Source organism: Tympanuchus pallidicinctus, unplaced genomic scaffold (assembly GCF_026119805.1).
Source record: "Tympanuchus pallidicinctus isolate F22 unplaced genomic scaffold, pur_lepc_1.0 scaffold31, whole genome shotgun sequence".
NCBI classification, from domain to species: domain Eukaryota; kingdom Metazoa; phylum Chordata; class Aves; order Galliformes; family Phasianidae; genus Tympanuchus; species Tympanuchus pallidicinctus.
Genome location: NW_026294749.1, coordinates 13,823,129 through 13,841,257, shown reverse-complemented (window position 1 = coordinate 13,841,257; position 18,129 = coordinate 13,823,129). Strand labels below are relative to the sequence as shown.

Sequence of the window (18,129 nt, the reverse complement as noted above, 5' to 3'; positions counted from 1 at the left end):
CTTCAACCAGCTGAGGCTAGTCAGAAGCCAGTACCTCCTCAAAGGGAAGACTCCCTGTGAGCCATATGCTGTATTTAGCAGTGGATAAATTGCTGCAGAAATACCAAAGTCGGACAAACAAAAATCTTTGTTATTTTCTGCACTATTTCAAAGACCATCACGACATGCATTGCTCCCCTGCTCTTCCTTATTTCCTTTATATCTAATTGTTTGCTCCCTCGTGCCACCTTCCCAATTCCTGTTTTTGTGATGGTCTCCATAAATGAAGGCAGATAACCTAAATGTCACAGGAAGTCACAGACTAGCCTTTATAGCTCTTTATCTACTTAGCTGGTATGGAGCTAATAGTAGTAAATCATCAGAGGAGCACTGCTCTGGCATCACTGCAGGGGAACAAGACATAAAAACAACTTTTTTTCCCCATATATGATCAGGAATGCAGCGGGACAGAATTTTGGTGTATGTATTAATGTTTGGTGTCAGAGGAAGAATTCAGGAGGAGTCTCATCAGAAATCTTTGTGTCAGAAAATCTGTTCTGTGAACATGGTGGGTTAACTCCCACCATGGAGTTGGATCTTTACCACAGAACAAAATCATCATCAAATATACTAGACTCCTGCACAGACGGTGTTTGTATTTGTGTCTTGAGAAAAACTAAAGCTTAATTGCCTGAACAGTCATTATTTCAATATTGAGAAGTCACTGAGCAACAAGTATGTCCTTAAACCATGCCCCAGTCTAATTTGTTAGTGTCCAAGTTGTGAAGTGCTACTGTATGATTCTTGGTTATTGATTTGTCAACTTCTTAAATTTTCACAAGACTGCAATACTGTCGTTCCAGCTCAGTGTTTCATAGAGCTTCTAATAATGCTTTCTATTCTTTACTTAATGGACCAATAATGTTTGGTTAAAATAGTCTTCCCTCAGGGAGGAAAAAAAAAACAAACAACAAAAAACCTCTCATGATCTGCAATAAATGTTTTTGGTTCAGCTTGCAGTGGAATGTGTTAAAGCTTATTTCAGCAAGTTGCATCAGTTAAAAATTGCCTGATAGTGGATGTGATAGGAGAGGACAAAATGGCTGGTTTGTTCTCTTGTTGCATGCATTGAGCGTTTGTAAAGTTGTTTCTTAAGTTTTGAAGGCTTTTGTTGTTGTTGCAGTTTAAGCGGCTGAAGGTTACAACGAATTCCTACAAATAAAATTATATATAAGATACTTTATCTTCTTGCTATTGTATCTCTCTAACCTATTCTGATTTGTGAGGAAGGAAAAACATGCAAATCTGTACTTGGTCCCTCAGTGCTGTTACTGATTTTTACGTTTATTTGTTTGGTGTGTATGAAAAAGAAGGAGATGTTGGCACGTAGGTTAAACTTGTTTATATATTAAGAAGAATACAGAACAGCCGTGGTAGTGTGCTGTGTGCAAGTTGTGCAGTAAAGGAGTTTGGTATTTGAATGGGCTTTTTTGTTTTGTTTTGTATTTTACAGGCAGATTTTAAACTCATGTGTGATAATGCAATGACTTACAACAGACCAGATACTGTTTACTACAAGCTAGCCAAGAAGATACTGCACACAGGCTTTAAGATGATGAGCAAAGTAAGAGACCTTTTAAAAACAAAGCAGAAACTCTTTGTTTCGGGGATTCTTTTTTTTGTTATAATTAAAAGGAATGTAATTAATAGCTGTGTTAAATGTTATTTCATCTATCTGCCATTACTTATAACTGTGTCTATTCATATTACTCTGCTTAGGGGCTCGATAGCATTCGTGTTATAAACACAGCTTTATTTTCCAACCTCATCTGCACCACTGAGGTCTGTGGGAGCTTATTCTACTGGCTTCAGTGGAAGCAACTGGGATCCAAGTGCCAAAAGCCCAACTATGAAATGTTGCTTTAACTTTGAATGCAAAAATCTCATCTAAGTCATAATTTTGCATAAACAAAGAATCTTTACATTTTCAAATGTGGTGGGCATAGGGGAGGTTTCAGAGATTTCATAAATGCACGCATACAAAGCTAAATTTATACTCGAATACAGTTCTTGATCTGCAAAACTTGAGTTGTTTTTGTGAGCTGCTTTGTGTGTGCATGTGCTTGTGCTGCTGTTCTGCATGGTAAGTCCTGTATGAAATGGGTTGTTGTCTTTGCATATGCATTGTTTGTTTGTTTCTCTTTCTTGATAGTTGGTCTGCAGAAATTCTGATGCCATGCTACCATGACAAATCATGTTGCATCGCCATTGAAAATGAGGCATAAAGAACAAAATAAGGCCATGGCCATTCCCATCCCATCCCATTATCATAGCATCTTGGCTATGAGGGAAAGGTTAAGTCCCTGCCGCTCTGTCCTTTCTGATTCTAGGAACGGCTGTTAGCTTTGAAGCGCAGCATGTCGTTTATGCAGGACATGGATTTTTCTCAGCAGGCAGCTCTTTTGGGTGATGAAGACACAGTGGTTGAGGAGCCTGTTCCTGAAGTTATGCCTGTACAAGTAGAGACTACCAAGAAATCCAAAAAGCAAAATAAAGAAGTTATTAGGTAAAGGTTTTCGTTGGTGTGCTTTCTAGGCTGTTGAAGTTTTTGTAATATAAGTCAGGAGCAAATAATTGAGAAGAAGAGACCTCCTTTGGCCTCTTTCCTCGTGGAATGATTGCATGTTCTTTTAAATGATACCTTGCATTTAATGTGTATATGTGTAAATGTTTTATCATGTCTTTATATTTGCTGAAAATATAAGCAGTTCCTTCTTGTGGTAGTTAGAGATGTTGGTTTTATCCTAGCCACAGATCTTTAACGTTTTGAAGAAACTTTGTTCTTCTTTTTTTTACTTTAAACTTGTGGTAAGTGCCAACTTACTTGAAGGAAAATCACTGAATTAAATCTGGAACTTAATTGACAAATTTTATATTAAAAAAAAAACAACAAAAAACTGTAACAAAACATTGCTAATTAGATATTTTAACTACTTGAGATCTTCTTATATATCTGAAGTTGGGGGGGCGGCAAGAGCAATCTTACCTCAAAATCATGCTTTTTTTTTGTTTGCTTTTGTTAAAAACAAGTTTCACAGTTCTCAACAGCCACAGGTTTAGTGAAAAAAAAATAAATCATAATCCTGTTTCTCTGTGAAGGAAGAGCAGGTATGTGTAGTTGTTTTGTAGCAGCAGGAGACAGCAACGCTTCTCTGCAAAAATAATTCTAAACTGAGTAATTTTTTGGGTGTGGAGCTATGGTACCACCGTACAGAAATACATCTACTGCTGTGTAGCAAACAAATTATTCTTCAGTACTTGTCTAATAGGCATGTAGGAATTAAGTACCTTTCTGTAAAGGGGACTTCATGCAGATTCTTTCTGATCAGTCTGTGGTTTTGTTTGTATCGTACGTATTTATTTTCTGATTAATTTCTAAGTAAACTGCATTACAGAGGTCTATTTCTACTTTGCCACCTTCTGTGTTCTTGTTTTCAAAGTAAACAACTTGGGAAGAGAGCGAACAGATCAAGAAATTGAGACTACCAAAGAACACAGTACTGCTTTGTCTTCAAAATCAACCATGATTTGTAGTCAAGTAGAATTGTCAGCTATTCTTAACTATTCTGCTATCCAGTTTCCTTGGGATCAATTATGCTGTAAACTTATTTTCTTGTTCTCTTAAATATTTGTGATTTTAATACCCAGAACTGTTTCTTTTCTGATTAACTTGACCTTTAAACCAACTGTATTTTGGCATCCGTGTGATAGTCTTTTGATGTACAGCAGAGCTTTCATTAGATTGCTTTCATAACTGCTTGTTAAAAGCAGAGAGCTGAAGGTCATCATTCTGGAAAGTGTTAAAGTAATTCAGACCTCTGTGTTATTGTTTAAAAATTAGCTTGATCATCTTAGAACAGAATTCTTCTTTGAAACATTCACTCAAACTTCTTGTTTGTTATGCGTACAGTATAGAAAGCCTCTGATGTAGCAAATTTTACTGCTCTTCATAACCTTTTCTGAAGAATAGGAATGAACAGTTCCTGAATGAAACAAAAAAACTACCACAGGATCATGAGAGAAATGTGTTACTTTTTAATTGTCATTAACAGCAAAGCTTTTTTGCATATTCAGTCTGAATTTCTATACAGAGAAAAATTCTTAGCTAAGAAATGGAAAAGGTACCTCAGGTGAGGGAAATGGGTTTGGTATGAGGAGTAGTACCCGAAATGGTTGGTTTTAGGTCTAACCTTAGTATGTAATGCTCCAATAGATTCTGATCTATGAAGTATTTCTTTTATATTGAATGATGACTCTCACAAAAGCATCGAGTGATTGGTTCCCCCCACCCAGAAATACAGACTCTCCATTTCCTTATCATCTGTTTTTTTTTCCTGCATCTTTTTATTTGGAATAATGGCATATTCACACATGTATGAGACATATGCATCATTTACCTTGTAACGATGTAAGAAATCTATTTCCAGTTTATGCTTTCAAGTACTGTTATTTTCACTGAAGTACAGAAACAACTAAATTTTGAAGTTCAAGAGTTGACTGGTTCTTCTGCTACAAAACTTCATTTTCATAGTGTAACTGTAATTCCACTGAAATGCTGAATTGGACAGACACTGGGAGAGCAGTGGGACTATTCTGTTTAGCAAGCTCAGAATTCAGCCTCGTGTTTTGTCTTTTAATTTCTACAACTACTACTCTTTTCTTTCTTCAGTTGCATATTTGAACCTGAAGGAAATGCTTGCAGCCTGACAGATAGCACTGCTGAAGAACATGTCCTGGCACTAGTGGAACATGCAGCAGATGAAGCTCGGGATAGGATCAATCGATATCTACCCAACAGCAAGGTCTGCTGCATGACAAAGTTCACAATTCCATGTTGTGTCTAACTTAAATGGATCTCAAGTTGTATCGTGTTTTAAACATCTTTAAAAATTCACTTGCAGAAAACACTGAATCATCTTCAGTCTTTGATCTAGCTTCCTTGGTTGCAACTCTTAGCATTGAAAATGATTAAAATAACACAACACTCACATACAGGACAAGGGAAAATGGTTTCAAATTAAAAAGGGGAGTTTTAGATTGGCTGGAAGGAAGAAGTTTTTTATGTAGTAGGAGTGAAGAGACACTGGAACTGGTTATCCAGAGATCTGGATGCCCTGTCATGGGAACTTTCAAGGTCAGGCTGGATCAGGCTCTGTGCAGCCTGATCTAGCTGCAGATATCAGTTTCTTGCAGGGGAGTTGGACTGGATGACCTTTAAGGGTTCCAACTCAAACAATTCAATATTTCTGTTGCAACCATAGAAAGCAGACTTTGGCATAGATTAAACCATCATTAGGATTCCCTCTCCCTAAAAGAGTTGAGAAATTCTGAAGTATGAACTTAATGTTTTCAGTGAAAAGTCCAGAATCTCTTTTATATTTGTACCTAGCGGTAGTAGCTGTCAGTTACAGCATGTTCTTGTGTCAGTCACAAGGCAGCCTTCAGTAAGTAGTAGATAACTATAACAGTGCCTGTGTTGGAATTTTGGACACTGCTGACTGCAGGTTTAATCACCTTGAACATGATGCTGGTACTGTTCCAGACGTTTGTTTTTTGTGCTGTTCTGAGTGCTAATTGGGAAAGCTCCTTGGTTCTCAGTATGGTTTTCTCAGCATGACCTGTATGTGAGCTGTGGTTTTCCTAGATATGTGATGCTAATGGTTTCCTTTGCTATTTTGTGCTAGGGTTTGGAATTAATGCTGCAGACTTTCCTAACAGGTCTATGTTGTGATAAACACGTTACTCTGTTTCCCTTGCATCCTATGGAGTCTTTATTACCGCCATTACACATTGGCCTCATATCTGGCCTCATATCATTATTTCACATTCTGTAGTAACTGCTTCAATTTAAGAAAGGTTCAAGATATTACAACATCCTACATTTTTCACCTAATCTTATAACTTCTGTTGCAGAAGAAACATCTGCATTGAGGTGGTGGTAATGTTGTTTTCAAACTCAAGTACTTGGAACTATGGCACTTGACTATGATCACTTCTAGGTCAGCTAGATTAAGAAGAAAAGCCTCAGAGTAGAAGCTTTAGCTTCTTCAGTGTATTTCTGAAGCTAGGAAGAAGACTTGCTAAGAGCAAACGTCATTTGGAAACCTATAAAGTAAGGCTGTTTTCTTACAAACCATTTACAGCAATACCAATCTACTACTTGCTAGCTATACTGGAAAAGCCTTTCAGGATGCAGTCACTTCTGAAGAGAGCAACTCAGTGGTATTCAAGGAAGAGTTTAGATACTCTGTTCCTCATGTCTGGGCTGTTCATCAGCTTGACAGCCCACTGTAGATTCCAGTTAAGTACTTAACACTCAAGTGTGTAATCACATGTGTGTTCCAGTAGGTCTGGCATGGCACTTGTTTGTTAAGAATTTGATAGCATGTGTACAATAGTACTTCTAAATGCAGAAAGTTGTGGATGAGATGCATGAATGAGCAGTATATTTGCTAAAAGGTGATAAGTAGTTATTTCTAAAAATTCTCCATGCTAAAGAGGGAGTTCATGCTGGTGTTCAGGATCTGAATATAGCTGAAAAAACTTTTTAAAATCTTCTGTCTAAGCAGACATTTCCTTTGAGATTAGATTCTTTGAATGATTGTATGTCTTTGTGATTGTATTTACAGATTGGTTATCTGAAAAAAAATGGAGATGGAACTTTATTGTTCAGTGTAGTAAATTCATCTGATCCAGAAGCAGAAGGTAAATCTTTATGCAAACCTTTCTAATATTGAATGTTGTAGTAGAGTCTTAAATGTATGTTCACATCCTGTGTGTGATAAATGAGTTGTTCTGTTTTTTCAGTTAATTTGTATTTCCACAATGGTTTTTCCCCAGTAGCTTGTTATGGAATTATTAGAGGAATCTATCTCTCAAGTTTTCAGTCTCCAGATTTGAACTCAAAATACATAAGTCTAGAAAGCTTGTAATTATTAGGATTGTGTAGTCTTTGTGCTGCCATCTGTCCTGTTGATGTAGTACTTCCTTCTCTGTTCATTTTGAGATTGGAATTCATTCACAGCATAGCTATTGCTGCATTGATGAATGCATGAGCCCTTTTGGCAAGCCATGTTTTTGTTGATTTATTTATTTACTTAAATTATTGGGAGGGGCAGGCCTTGTATCCTCTGATTGTCTGAATTCTTTTTCATCTTGAAGTAAACCATTCTGGAATGAAACTGAGCACTGTGGCTGCATCATGCACTTAACTATTTTTGAACAAATTAGATAAATGTGATTAATACTTCTGCAGTCAGTCCACTGAAAATTTAGACAGTGGTGGCAATAGGAGCAGAACAAACCTCCAGTATGAGTTGTCAATAGCAGTACTACTTTCTATGTTTCACTGCTCCAGACATTCTTCTTTATTGTTTGTATTAATAGTAATTATACTAGATTTATAGCTACTACTACAGTATGAAATTTTGTTCTACAGTTGTTTTTTTTTTCCATACTAAGGTTCTACAGATAAATTTCCTTTTTTGTTTTTCAGTAATTGAGCATAGCTGCTGGATTTGTTAACATAATCAATGAAATTTAATGTAACAGGAAATGTTCTAAATGCATACTTGTTTTTTTTAATATTATTTTTCTATTTTCTTTCAATATTAAAAACACTCCAAATGATTTGAGCCATTTGAATTAAGCAGTTCTCATAACTGATCATAGAATCATAGAATGGCCTGGGTTGCAAAGGAGCTCCATGCTCATCCAGTTCCAACCCCCTGCTGTGTGCAGGTCACCAACCAGCAGCCCAGGCTGCCCAGAGCCACATCCAGCCTGGCCTTGAATGCCTGCAGGGATGGGGCCTCCACAGCCTCCTTGGGCAACCTGTTCCAGTGCCTCACCACCTCTGGGGGAAAAACTTCCTCCTCATATCCAACCTAAACCTCCCCTGTTTCAGTTTAAACCATTCCCCTTGTCCTATCACCGTCCACCCTCACAAACAGCCGTTCCCCCTCCTGTTTCTACGCTCCCTCCAAGCACTGGAAGGCCACCATGAGGTCTCCCATAGCCTTCTCTTCTCCAAGCTCAACAGGCCCAGTTCCCCCAGCCTTTCCTCACACAGAGCTGCTCCAGCCCTCTGCTCATCTCAGTGCCTCCTCTGGCCCCGCTCCCAGAGCTCCACGTCCTTCCTGTGCTGGGGCCCCAGGCCTGGACGCAGCGCTGCAGATGGGGCCTCACAAGAGCCGAGCAGAGGGGGACGATCACCTCCCTCTCCCTGCTGGCCGCCCCTTTTTCATGCAGCCCAGAGCACAGCTGGCCTTCCGGGCTGCAGGCGCACACTGCTGCCTCATGGCCAGCTTCTCGCCCACCAGGACCCCAAGTCCTTCTGCGCAGGGCTGCTCTCAAGGAGATCTGCCCCCAGTCTGTATCAATACCTGGGGTTGCCCCAGCACAAGTGCAGCACCTTGCACTTGGCCCTGTTGAACCTCATTAGGTTTTCGTGGGCCCATTCTTCAGAATCAGATTCAGAAGGAAGAATTATGCTGCCATAGTGCTGTCTTAAAAAGGTTCTTCATATGAATGGGTTTCGACACACGAGCTACTGCTTAGTCAATGCAAGAAGTTGCTTTTATTGTTTTTGTAATATCTGGATGTTGAATGTTTATGAATTAGCTAGTAAAAGAATCTCAGATGATGCTAAATGCCTTAGAAGTAAAATAACTTAGTACTTAGAGCTGGAAATCTATTTACAGCTTGTATTGGAAATTAAAATGGAGAACCTAGATTTATCTACCTATCCTTAATAGAGCTATACAGCTTAAAATACTTTCAGCTTTTGTAGTGACTTTTAAAGCACTGAAGTAAACCCTAAACACAAGATTTAAAAAAAAAAAATTATATTATTTTTAATCAATTTATTAGAGGAAGAGACTCATCCAGTAGACCTGAGTTCACTGTCAAGCAAATTTTTACCCGGCTTCACTACACTGGGCTTTAAAGATGAACGAAGAAACAAAGGTAAATGCCAGATCATATTTTAAGGTAATGGTAAGCGTTTGAACAATTTCCAGATACAAAATAATTTGGGATTACACTTGTGTCAGAATAAAAGTTCGCTTCATTATTTGTAAAATGTATAATTATTGAATTTATAGCTACCTGTTCTCCACAAGCACAGGAATAGAAAATTCAGGAAAAATTTGGGAGGTTGGGCAGAAGTTTTCAAATTAATTATTTGTTTTCTAGTTATGTATGCAAAATTGTTCATGCTGTTACTGATTCTGGAGTCCAGAAGCGTCCTTGAGCTCTTGGTTTCTGTTTGAGAAATCAATAGTGCTTCACAACAGAAGAAATCTTACTTGCTTTTCACCAATCATTTACACTTTTGTTAATTAATTGTTATCTGTCTTTTCTACCTGCCTAGTAACCTTTCTTACAAGTGCCAGTACAGCCCTTTCCATGCACAACAACTCTATTTTTCATGATTTGAAATCAGAAGAAGTGGAACTCCTATACTCAGCATATGGTGATGAAACTGGGATACAGTGTGCCTTAAGGTAAGTGCTTCAGCATTTTTTATTGCCTTGCATCATCTCTTTTCTGTCGTTTTTGACTAAAATAAGCGAAAGGTTAGCTAGAAGCCACAAAAATTTCCACCTCTCCCCCACTTGAATCTCTAAACTTTGCCAAATCAGTAAAACATGAAGCTGGCTACCTTTCATCCTACCTTTTTTGTTTTTGGTTGTTTTTTTGGGAGGTGGGAAGTGTTTTTTTGTTTTGTTTTTAATTTGCATTTCTGTTTTGAGTTTGTTGCAAGATGGTTTGTTAAGAAATATTTTGACTACAGGAATTTGTGCATTGCTAGTGATTTAGCAGTTTGCTTTAAACCCCAGCTGTAGGTGAGCTTGGATACAAGTGATGAATTTAAATACTTGGTTTAAAGCAGTGGTGTTTTTCAAAGTGTTTCAAAGCACTCATAGCTTCCTGAGAAGGAAAATACCACTTGGCATTGAATTGTTGGTTTTGGAGTGAAAGAATTAATCACAGACTTTTTTTTGTTTTCTTAACTCTTTTTTTTGGTTTTGTTGCTATTTTTTGTTTAATAGAAGGAAATAAATATTCAATCTTGTCTTTCAAAATTGCTAGTAAATCTTCTCTTGAGCTGTCATTGATGATGGAAATAAAAGAAAACAACCCACAGCATCTTGAAAGCTTTAGTTTCTTCTGTAAAGAAGCATGGAAAAGTGAAAGAATGAGGAAAATGCAGTACAGCATAGGTGGAGAAGACCACATTAGAAATTGAAATACCTTTTATGAACATAAACATTTTCTGTAATGCTTATCTCCCATTTCTGCTAGCCTACAGGAATTTGTGAAGGATGCTGGACACTACAGCAAGAAAATAGTAGATGATCTTTTGGACCAGATCACAAGTGGAGATCATTCCAAAACTGTATATCAGCTAAAGCAGGTGTGTCTGTTGATGCACGGAAATGTCACAGGTTAATGAATACACAGAAGGACCCGTCTGGCTTTTTAATATTGGCTGAGAGGCATTGTTTTGTAGTGTCACTTTAAGCTGCGCATGCTTAGCTGTTCGTACAGCAGCACGATGAACCAAGTTAGGAGCAGAATTAATCAGCAGTGAAGTAATCTTCCTTTGTCGTTGCCCCAGCTCAGTCAATTCTGCAGTCAGGTGGTGAACCTCACTGGAGAAAGGAAGAGGCTGAGGTGTGCAACTGAGTGGAGGGAAACTGACCAGATGAGGCTGTGTGGGCAGCCTGTCTCTTGATGTATTGACTTAAGTTTCTGCCTCAGAGTTGCACTACAAAGCTTGATGTAAGGATTTGTTTTCATTTGTTTAAACGCAGAATGCACTCCTTGCGGAAGAAGGTTTAATGCTTAAAGTCTTGAAATAATGTTGGAGAATAATGCTGTAACTGATACGTATTGCCTATGAATGGTAACATTTAAATTTGTAAAGTGTGTATGAGGGAAAAGCTTGTAGCTTGTTAGTGAATTCCACCTGAGAGATGGAGTGCTTTCTCCTAAGACTGGAGAAGAAATTTGCTCAAGTGTCAGGTGGGTGTGTAATAGTAGTGAGCACATTTGCATTGCTAAGACAAAAGCACAAAATTTTGTTTCATGTTGTTTTCACTCTTAATACCTCTCTTAATTCAAAATAATTGCCTGTTGCTTAAAATGTTCAGGCTTTGAATGATTGTAAAAGAAGGGAAGGTATGGAGGGACCGTGGAGGGTTGAGATGAAGAATAGTCAGGCTTCCTGATGTCCTGGAAATTAGATTATGCTAAACCTTTGTAGCATGAGCAGTAGGATGAGGTGGGTGATGTCTGGGAAAAAGGAGACAAGAGAATGAAAAATAGAGGATTTTAAAATGTATTTTATTTTATTTTTTAAGTCTGCACTGGAAAAAGTTTTGCATATGAAACCTCGCTAGTAGGAGAAAAATGAAAGTATTAAAAAAAAAAAAAGGTGTTCTAAAACAATCTTCTATGTATTTTTGTACAAGTAGAGACGTGTGTATGCAGCACATATAACTTAGCTTGAAAATAAAGCACATACTTGACAGCTTCTTCTTTAACACCTAGTTATATGAATATTGTTTCCAATGAGAATTTCTTAGCGGAGAATTTATTCCTTCAAATGATCTGTGCCTCGTCATACTTTGGAATGCTGTTCAGTGGTGATATGCATATATATACAGGTTTTGTACAATTGAATGTGTTTCAGTAGTGGTGTGCTTTGGTGTGCTGTGCTTCAGTATTTTGTGCTGCTTCATATGAGTAAGAATGAATATCTGCACAACCTTGAGTGATCTGGAATCAGAAGTCAGTGAAGTAGTGACTAAGATATTTCAAAGCAGTAACAGCTGAATTTTGATTGCAGATGCTTGAAAGTTTACTGTGTCTAGCATTTCATGTGAGAAGCTTGAATATACTTGAAATTGTATGGAAGAGGGACTTCTCTAATATGTTGACTAGAAGTAATTGTTACTCTTCTTTCTCTTCAGAGACGAAACATCCCAGTAAAGCCACTGGATGAAGTTAAAGTAAGTTACTCTGTTTTTTAACTGGAAAAAGTGTGTTGGTCTTTACTGTTAAGAACATGATATTTTCTCAGCTTTCCTCATTCCGATCCCTAATTTTATTTCATGTGCATCTCTATTCTGTATAATATACATTCAATTTATTAACCTTTTTAATATTTTGATTAAAAAACAAAAAGCCTGTTAAAATCCTAGCTAGTTCTCAGTTTTTTGAGTATATGTATGATTATCCGTTAAAGAGAGTCTAGTCTTCATTTATTACTTTGTTTTTAAAGGATCTGTGCAAACATCACAAAACAGAATAGTGTTCTGTGGTGGCTTAGGATCTGATCACAGTAAACCAGTCTGTGAAATGCTAAGATCTAAAATATGATTTTTATTTTTTTTTAGGCTCTACCAGTTCTCATAAAAGAAGAACACAAGCTACGTAACACCTGTCCTGATTCTTCCAAACAGATCATGGTAAAATGGTTTGTAGAAAATGGGGGTGTTGAGTACATTCAGTTTTGCTTCAGTTCAAGGATGTGCATCCTCTGAAATAGAGCTTTAAAAATTCAGTATCTAGAGTAAGTTTCCTTATTACTACTGAGAAGGGATTCTTAAACACTCTGTTATTTTAGTTAGTGTCTGTTAGTCCTATTATTCTGTATTCTCCTGTTTAATTCAGTACATATGGACTAACTCAGAAGCTTAGGAAACTGATAGTTGGTCTGCTTATGATGAGTACTTGAGGTTCAACTTGCTGTAAAAGTGGAAAAAAAAAGAAAATCAGTATCAGTTTTTGATCCATTGCAAATGTCTGTTGGAATGTAGGGGAAAATAATGTTTATCTCAGGCTTTTATAGTTACTAATCAGCTAATCTTTCTTTTAAGTGGTACTAATTCTGTCTTGCAAATTATGTGATAACAGAAGATGTGCTCTGTATTCCATGACAATTCACGTAAAAATTATACAGGTTATGCTGAGGAGAAACTATAAAGGGTTTGTATTTCTCTAAAAGATGACTACGGTAGGTTATTTCATCAAACTGCTAAGGTATTTTCAAGAAGTGTAGGAAAGAAATGCCAGGTTGCATATTCCTCCTCCATATTCCTGCTAGAACAGGCAGCTTTGCGGAATTCTGATAAAACATATTTTGAGGCTTAATGATTTTTTTACTTAAGTTTTTTTGCCATTATATGGAAGCATTGCAGTTGAAATTAATTGCAAGCTGCATTTCATTATCCGAAAGTATGGAGCAGCTGATACTGCTTAGAATAGGAAGGCACACCTCACAGATTTTATTACTTACATAAAATTTTCACTACATCTAGAGATACACTGAAGGAAAAGGGATTCTGGAAGTTGTTACCAGTTACGCCCTCACAAACATTTCTCCCAAGGTTCTTTCATGCAACTGGGATGAATTTGGCAAGAAATTCAATCCCCAAGGATTTAATAATACTGGTTTTAGCAGTCCCAGATGTTGAGATGAAAGATATTTAGACTGCTGTGCATGTCCCTTGATGGACTCCTGGCCTGTCGTGTGACAGAGCCTGTCAAGGAAGCGTGTTTAAGCTGCCTGTAAGCTAAATGTTGACCAGTATGGTTATGGAAGTTCCAGTCTTAGGGACTGAAGGTGCACATGCCTTGAGAATATGGATTCATGCTCTTGTTGCAGCTTGCCACTGTTGTTAGTCTTTATTTCTTGAATTTTTATTTAGGTTGGAGAATCTGCTGGAGACAGTAACGCTTCTGAATTGGACTTTCTGTCTATGAAGTCATATTCAGATGTATCTCTTGATATTTCGATGTTAAGTTCATTAGGTAAGTAATAAAGTATTTAAACCATTATGGTTTAGTTGTACTGTTTAGGCAAGGTAACAGCTGCATTTGCAAAGGAGTAAAAGTGCTAAAAGAAAGTAGTAACAAATCCACAGCTGATTTAGCTAGAAGTCTTAGAGATAAAGAAGACTTAGTTCATTTTATCTTTGGAACATCCATTTTCTAGGTAAGGTAATTATTCCTGTTGTACTGAATAAACCAAAGAATTTGTATCTTGCAATTTTGATAGCTTTGCTTGTGTTTTTTGTGTTCATATTAGCCTAAGTAAGCTAATAATAATTAGGAAGTGCTATGAAGTTACTGCTTTGGATGATATCTTTTTCAAGTAATTGGGAACTAGGTAATAAAAAATATGAAGCTCAATGATAGCACCATTTGAATGTCCCAAAACAAACAAACTAAAAAAAAAAAACAAAAAACAGAAGAAACATCAGATGTTGCAAAGATTTCATCTTCAATTAAGGTGACTGTATAACGTACTGGGATGTTGTGTCAAACAAACCTACAGACTAGGCATCCCTTTTTAAATACTACAGCAAATAACATTCCCAGTTCTGCTGGCTGATGATCTGATCAAATGTCTTCAAGAATGTAATAAAAAAATTACAGTTTAAGATGCTTTTTCGGTATGTGAGAGATGTCATGCTACCTATTAAAAAGCATAAGCAAGGTGATTGGAATATTAAAAAAAGCTACAGGTTTATCCCATAAAAAAAGCAATTTAAGCTCTGATTATTACTGTAGTTCAGTAAGAAGATGAATAAATAGCTGTTTTATTGATGATGGTTAGCAGTGTCAATCTGGCTGTGAATTCCTTGCTTCATTGAAAACTGCTGTTGTTGTTTTTCTATAAATATACTTCTAGTTTCTGAAGAGTGATTGTTGCATGTTGTTTCCCATAATTATTGGAAAGTTAGGTGACATCCATACAGAAGACAGCCCAAAGAGATGGGAAATGCTTTATTTGTTTGTTTATGTCTTCACATGAAGACATTATGTGCATGGAGACTGTTCTTAAAAACCTTCTGCAATGGGGATTTCTTCACCTCCCTGAACGACACATTCTATTTTAACTGTATTTTAGGTTAGATATTTAAGTCACCCTTCTACTGGCATCATTACCTTTGCTGCAGACTAGATCTGTTATTCCTTGTCTGGAGATCTACAGATCACAAAGAAAAATTAAGCTCTGTTTAATTAAGCTGTTCAAATACTAAGAGTCAATTCCATTTCCCTGGGATGTGTCCTTTGTCCTCTCATTTGTCCAAATGCACATCTATGTGTATTTCTTGAAACTGAAAACAGATCTACGTCTGATACCTTTAAGAAGTGCAAAGGAAAGTGCAAGTTTCAGGTTTCACTCTAATACAGGATACTTGCTTTCATTTAATTTAGAATTTATTTGAAGTGACTTAGTAATTCATGAGTCAGTCAACGTACTGTACTTTTTCTGGATTTTGTTGTTAACTTGTGGACTTTAGGGAAAGTGAAGAAGGAACTAGATCATGATGACAACCATTTACATCTGGATGAAACAGCTAAGCTTCTGCAGGACCTTCATGAGGCTCAAGCTGACAGAGTGGGATCCCGACCGTCATCCAACTTGAGTTCCCTCTCCAACACTTCTGAAAGAGATCAGCATCATCTTGGTAAGGTTAACTGTGTCACAGAATTTGCACTATTTCTGCTCTAATTTGAAACTTCAATTTATAAATTTTACATAAATCTTTTGCTAGAAACTACTCTGATAAAATAGTGTTCAAACTGCAGGATAACTTTAATTTTGAAGCATGTATGGCAAAAGCAGCTGAGAAGACACTAGTTACAGTTACTTATTTTAGATTTAGATAAAGAACAATTGAAGTAATTGTGGAAGGTGATGAGTTAATGCTGGTTGCCAGGTACCTGCTAAGCCCTTCTCTCACTCCTCATCCTAAGCAAAACAGGGAGAAAATACAGTGGAAGAAAAATTAATCGGTCAAGATAAATACAGAGAGAGATTCACTAATTACCATAATGGGCGAAACAGACTTGAATTTAGGAAGGTTAATTTAATGTATTGCCAATTTTAATGAAAGAGTAGGGTAGTGAGAAATAACCCTTCCTCATCTTCTTTCCAGGCTCTGTTTCTCTCAGTTCTTCCTCCCTAATGAGAGGTCTAGAGAGATGAGGAGTGGGGATTGTGGCCAGTCCATAATGCTGCTTTTCTGCCATTCCTTTCTCCTTAGTGTCTTCCCTTACTATGAAATACAATCTTTCACAAACTGCACCAGCATGGATTATTTCCATGGGGTGCAATCCTCCATGGGTCAAAGTTCATGACAGAAAACTTGTTCCAGGCTAGACTCTTTTCCATGGGGCCGTAGTTCCTACCAGGGGCTGCTCTTGTGTGGGCTCTTCACAGCCTGTGGCTTCTTTTGGTGCACATCCTCCTGCTGCAGTGCTGCATCCTTCATGGCCAGCAGGAGATGACTACCTGATTCACCTTCTCTAGGTTGCAAGAGAAATCTCTGCTCCAGTGCCTTGAACATCACCTCCCCCTCCTTCCTCACTGATGTTGGTTGATGTCTGCATGGTTTTTGTTTGCATTTTTTTCAGTCCTGCAGCTTGTGCAAGGCATTTTTTTTTATTTTTATTTTTTTTTTACCATTTTGTAAGTGTCACCACAAGGGTACTGGTGGCATTGCTCATTGGCTCAGCTTTGGCACTGGCAAGCAGCTGGTCTGTTGTGGAGTTAGGTGGAACAAACTGTGTCCAGCACAGGGGCAGCTCCTCATCTCTTCTCAAAGATTGCAGTGCCCTCTGATAACAAAATCTTGCTATATAAACCCAATACATGAAGTAAATCGATACCGACTGGCTCTTGCATTTTTATGCTCTTGGGAAATGCTAAGGAATATATTGAGTATTTTGATACTACATAATAAAAATAAAAATTTCAATGTGCTTACATGTAGGAAGTCACAGATACGGTTCCACAATAACCTTCTGTTTTCAATTGTGTAGTTTAGTGATGGGATAGTGGGGTAACAAAACAATTTGGTGTCACTTTTAATATTATCCAAACAACATCTCATACATTCTTAAGTTACATCTTGTGTAATTCTTCAACTCAAAGTGATAATAATCATTGCTTTTTCAAAAAGGATGTAAATTCCTATAAATCTTGTGCTCTCTTTTTCAGGCTCTCCCTATTTAAATTTCATTTCGATGTCTCTCACACACACACACACGCAATTTTTCACTTTTTCTGTACTTATGAAGGTTTTGATATCTTTTTTTCCTCTTTTCTTCAGGAAGCCCTTCTCATCTGAGCGTTGGAGAACAGCAAGACATAGTTCATGATCCCTATGAATTTCTTCAGTCCCCAGAAACCTCAAATGCTACTACTAACTAATTTGAACTTCTATATATATTTTGTATTTTAAGTGTACGGTTGTTATATAAATTTTTGTACTTGGCAGAAGCCTCAGTTTGTCCTACTTTGTATGAGGATTCCAGTATAACGTTGTATAATATACCGGTCAAAAAAGCCAAGCCCAAAGATGGAAGGGTACTCTGGTGCATCATGGTGTCTGCTTTTGCTTTGTATGTTAGAGTGTGTCTTGTCTACTGGTGTATGAATCTTGACTGAAAAACAAGTGCTGTGTTAGAGAGTTTCTGTTCTGTAAGAAGTGATCATTGTTCCACCATCATGGCAGCGATCTTGAAACGTCTCCTGTAGAGTTATGTTCCAGTTTCTCTTTTGGTCTTAACTTGGGCATCCTCAAGGAGGAATATCTTGCTTCCCCAGTGACAGAACTGAATGAACTGAAAGAACTGGGGTCGTTTTTTGCTTTCCATCTTGTACCCTCTAATCTGTACAAATAGTTTGTGTTTCCCTCTCTTTGTAAATCTTTCATTTTATCACCCTAGAGAATATTTAATATGAGAAGAGCAGTACTTGTAGTTGCTTTAAAATGTTTAATTCTGCCTTGGATCTAAAAAAGGTGGATGTTTTTATGATCCCTTTTGTCTTGAAAAAGGAAGAGATTACAATACTTCTAATTTCAGTATTTATATTTGCTCGGATGAAAAGAATTCTGCATGCAGCTTGCTTTTTGGTAATTCTAAGGTAAAATCTTTGGAATTCAGTATTCTTGGGGGGTGTACCAGTGGTATGCGCAAGGTGGACATGTTATAAATTCACCATGTTTTGTAAATTTGTAAAAATAAAGAGCGAGGAAGAGGAAGCAGAGCTCTCATCCA

At 37.3% G+C, this 18,129-nt stretch overlaps 1 protein-coding gene across 4 annotated transcripts in view; it reads left to right on the top strand.

Annotated features, from left to right (window-relative positions):
* The window catches only part of BRD9 (bromodomain containing 9), a 24,284-nt gene extending 6,155 nt beyond the window's left edge, over positions 1-18,129 (top strand). The window contains exons 6-17 of one of the 4 annotated variants that reach the window (XM_052697682.1): positions 1,493-1,603; positions 2,433-2,545; positions 4,709-4,841; positions 6,669-6,744; positions 8,911-9,006; positions 9,413-9,545; positions 10,348-10,459; positions 12,021-12,059; positions 12,447-12,518; positions 13,761-13,863; positions 15,363-15,530; positions 17,178-18,129. In XM_052697682.1, the coding sequence (XP_052553642.1) occupies positions 1,493-1,603; positions 2,433-2,545; positions 4,709-4,841; positions 6,669-6,744; positions 8,911-9,006; positions 9,413-9,545; positions 10,348-10,459; positions 12,021-12,059; positions 12,447-12,518; positions 13,761-13,863; positions 15,363-15,530; positions 17,178-17,278 (1,257 nt within the window). In that variant the 3' untranslated portion in view covers positions 17,279-18,129. Of the gene's footprint in view, positions 1-1,492; positions 1,604-2,369; positions 2,546-4,708; positions 4,842-6,668; positions 6,745-8,910; positions 9,007-9,412; positions 9,546-10,347; positions 10,460-12,020; positions 12,060-12,446; positions 12,527-13,760; positions 13,864-15,362; positions 15,531-17,177 lie in introns of those variants that run through there. The other 3 variants (XM_052697681.1, XM_052697680.1, XM_052697683.1) reach the window with 3 other exon arrangements.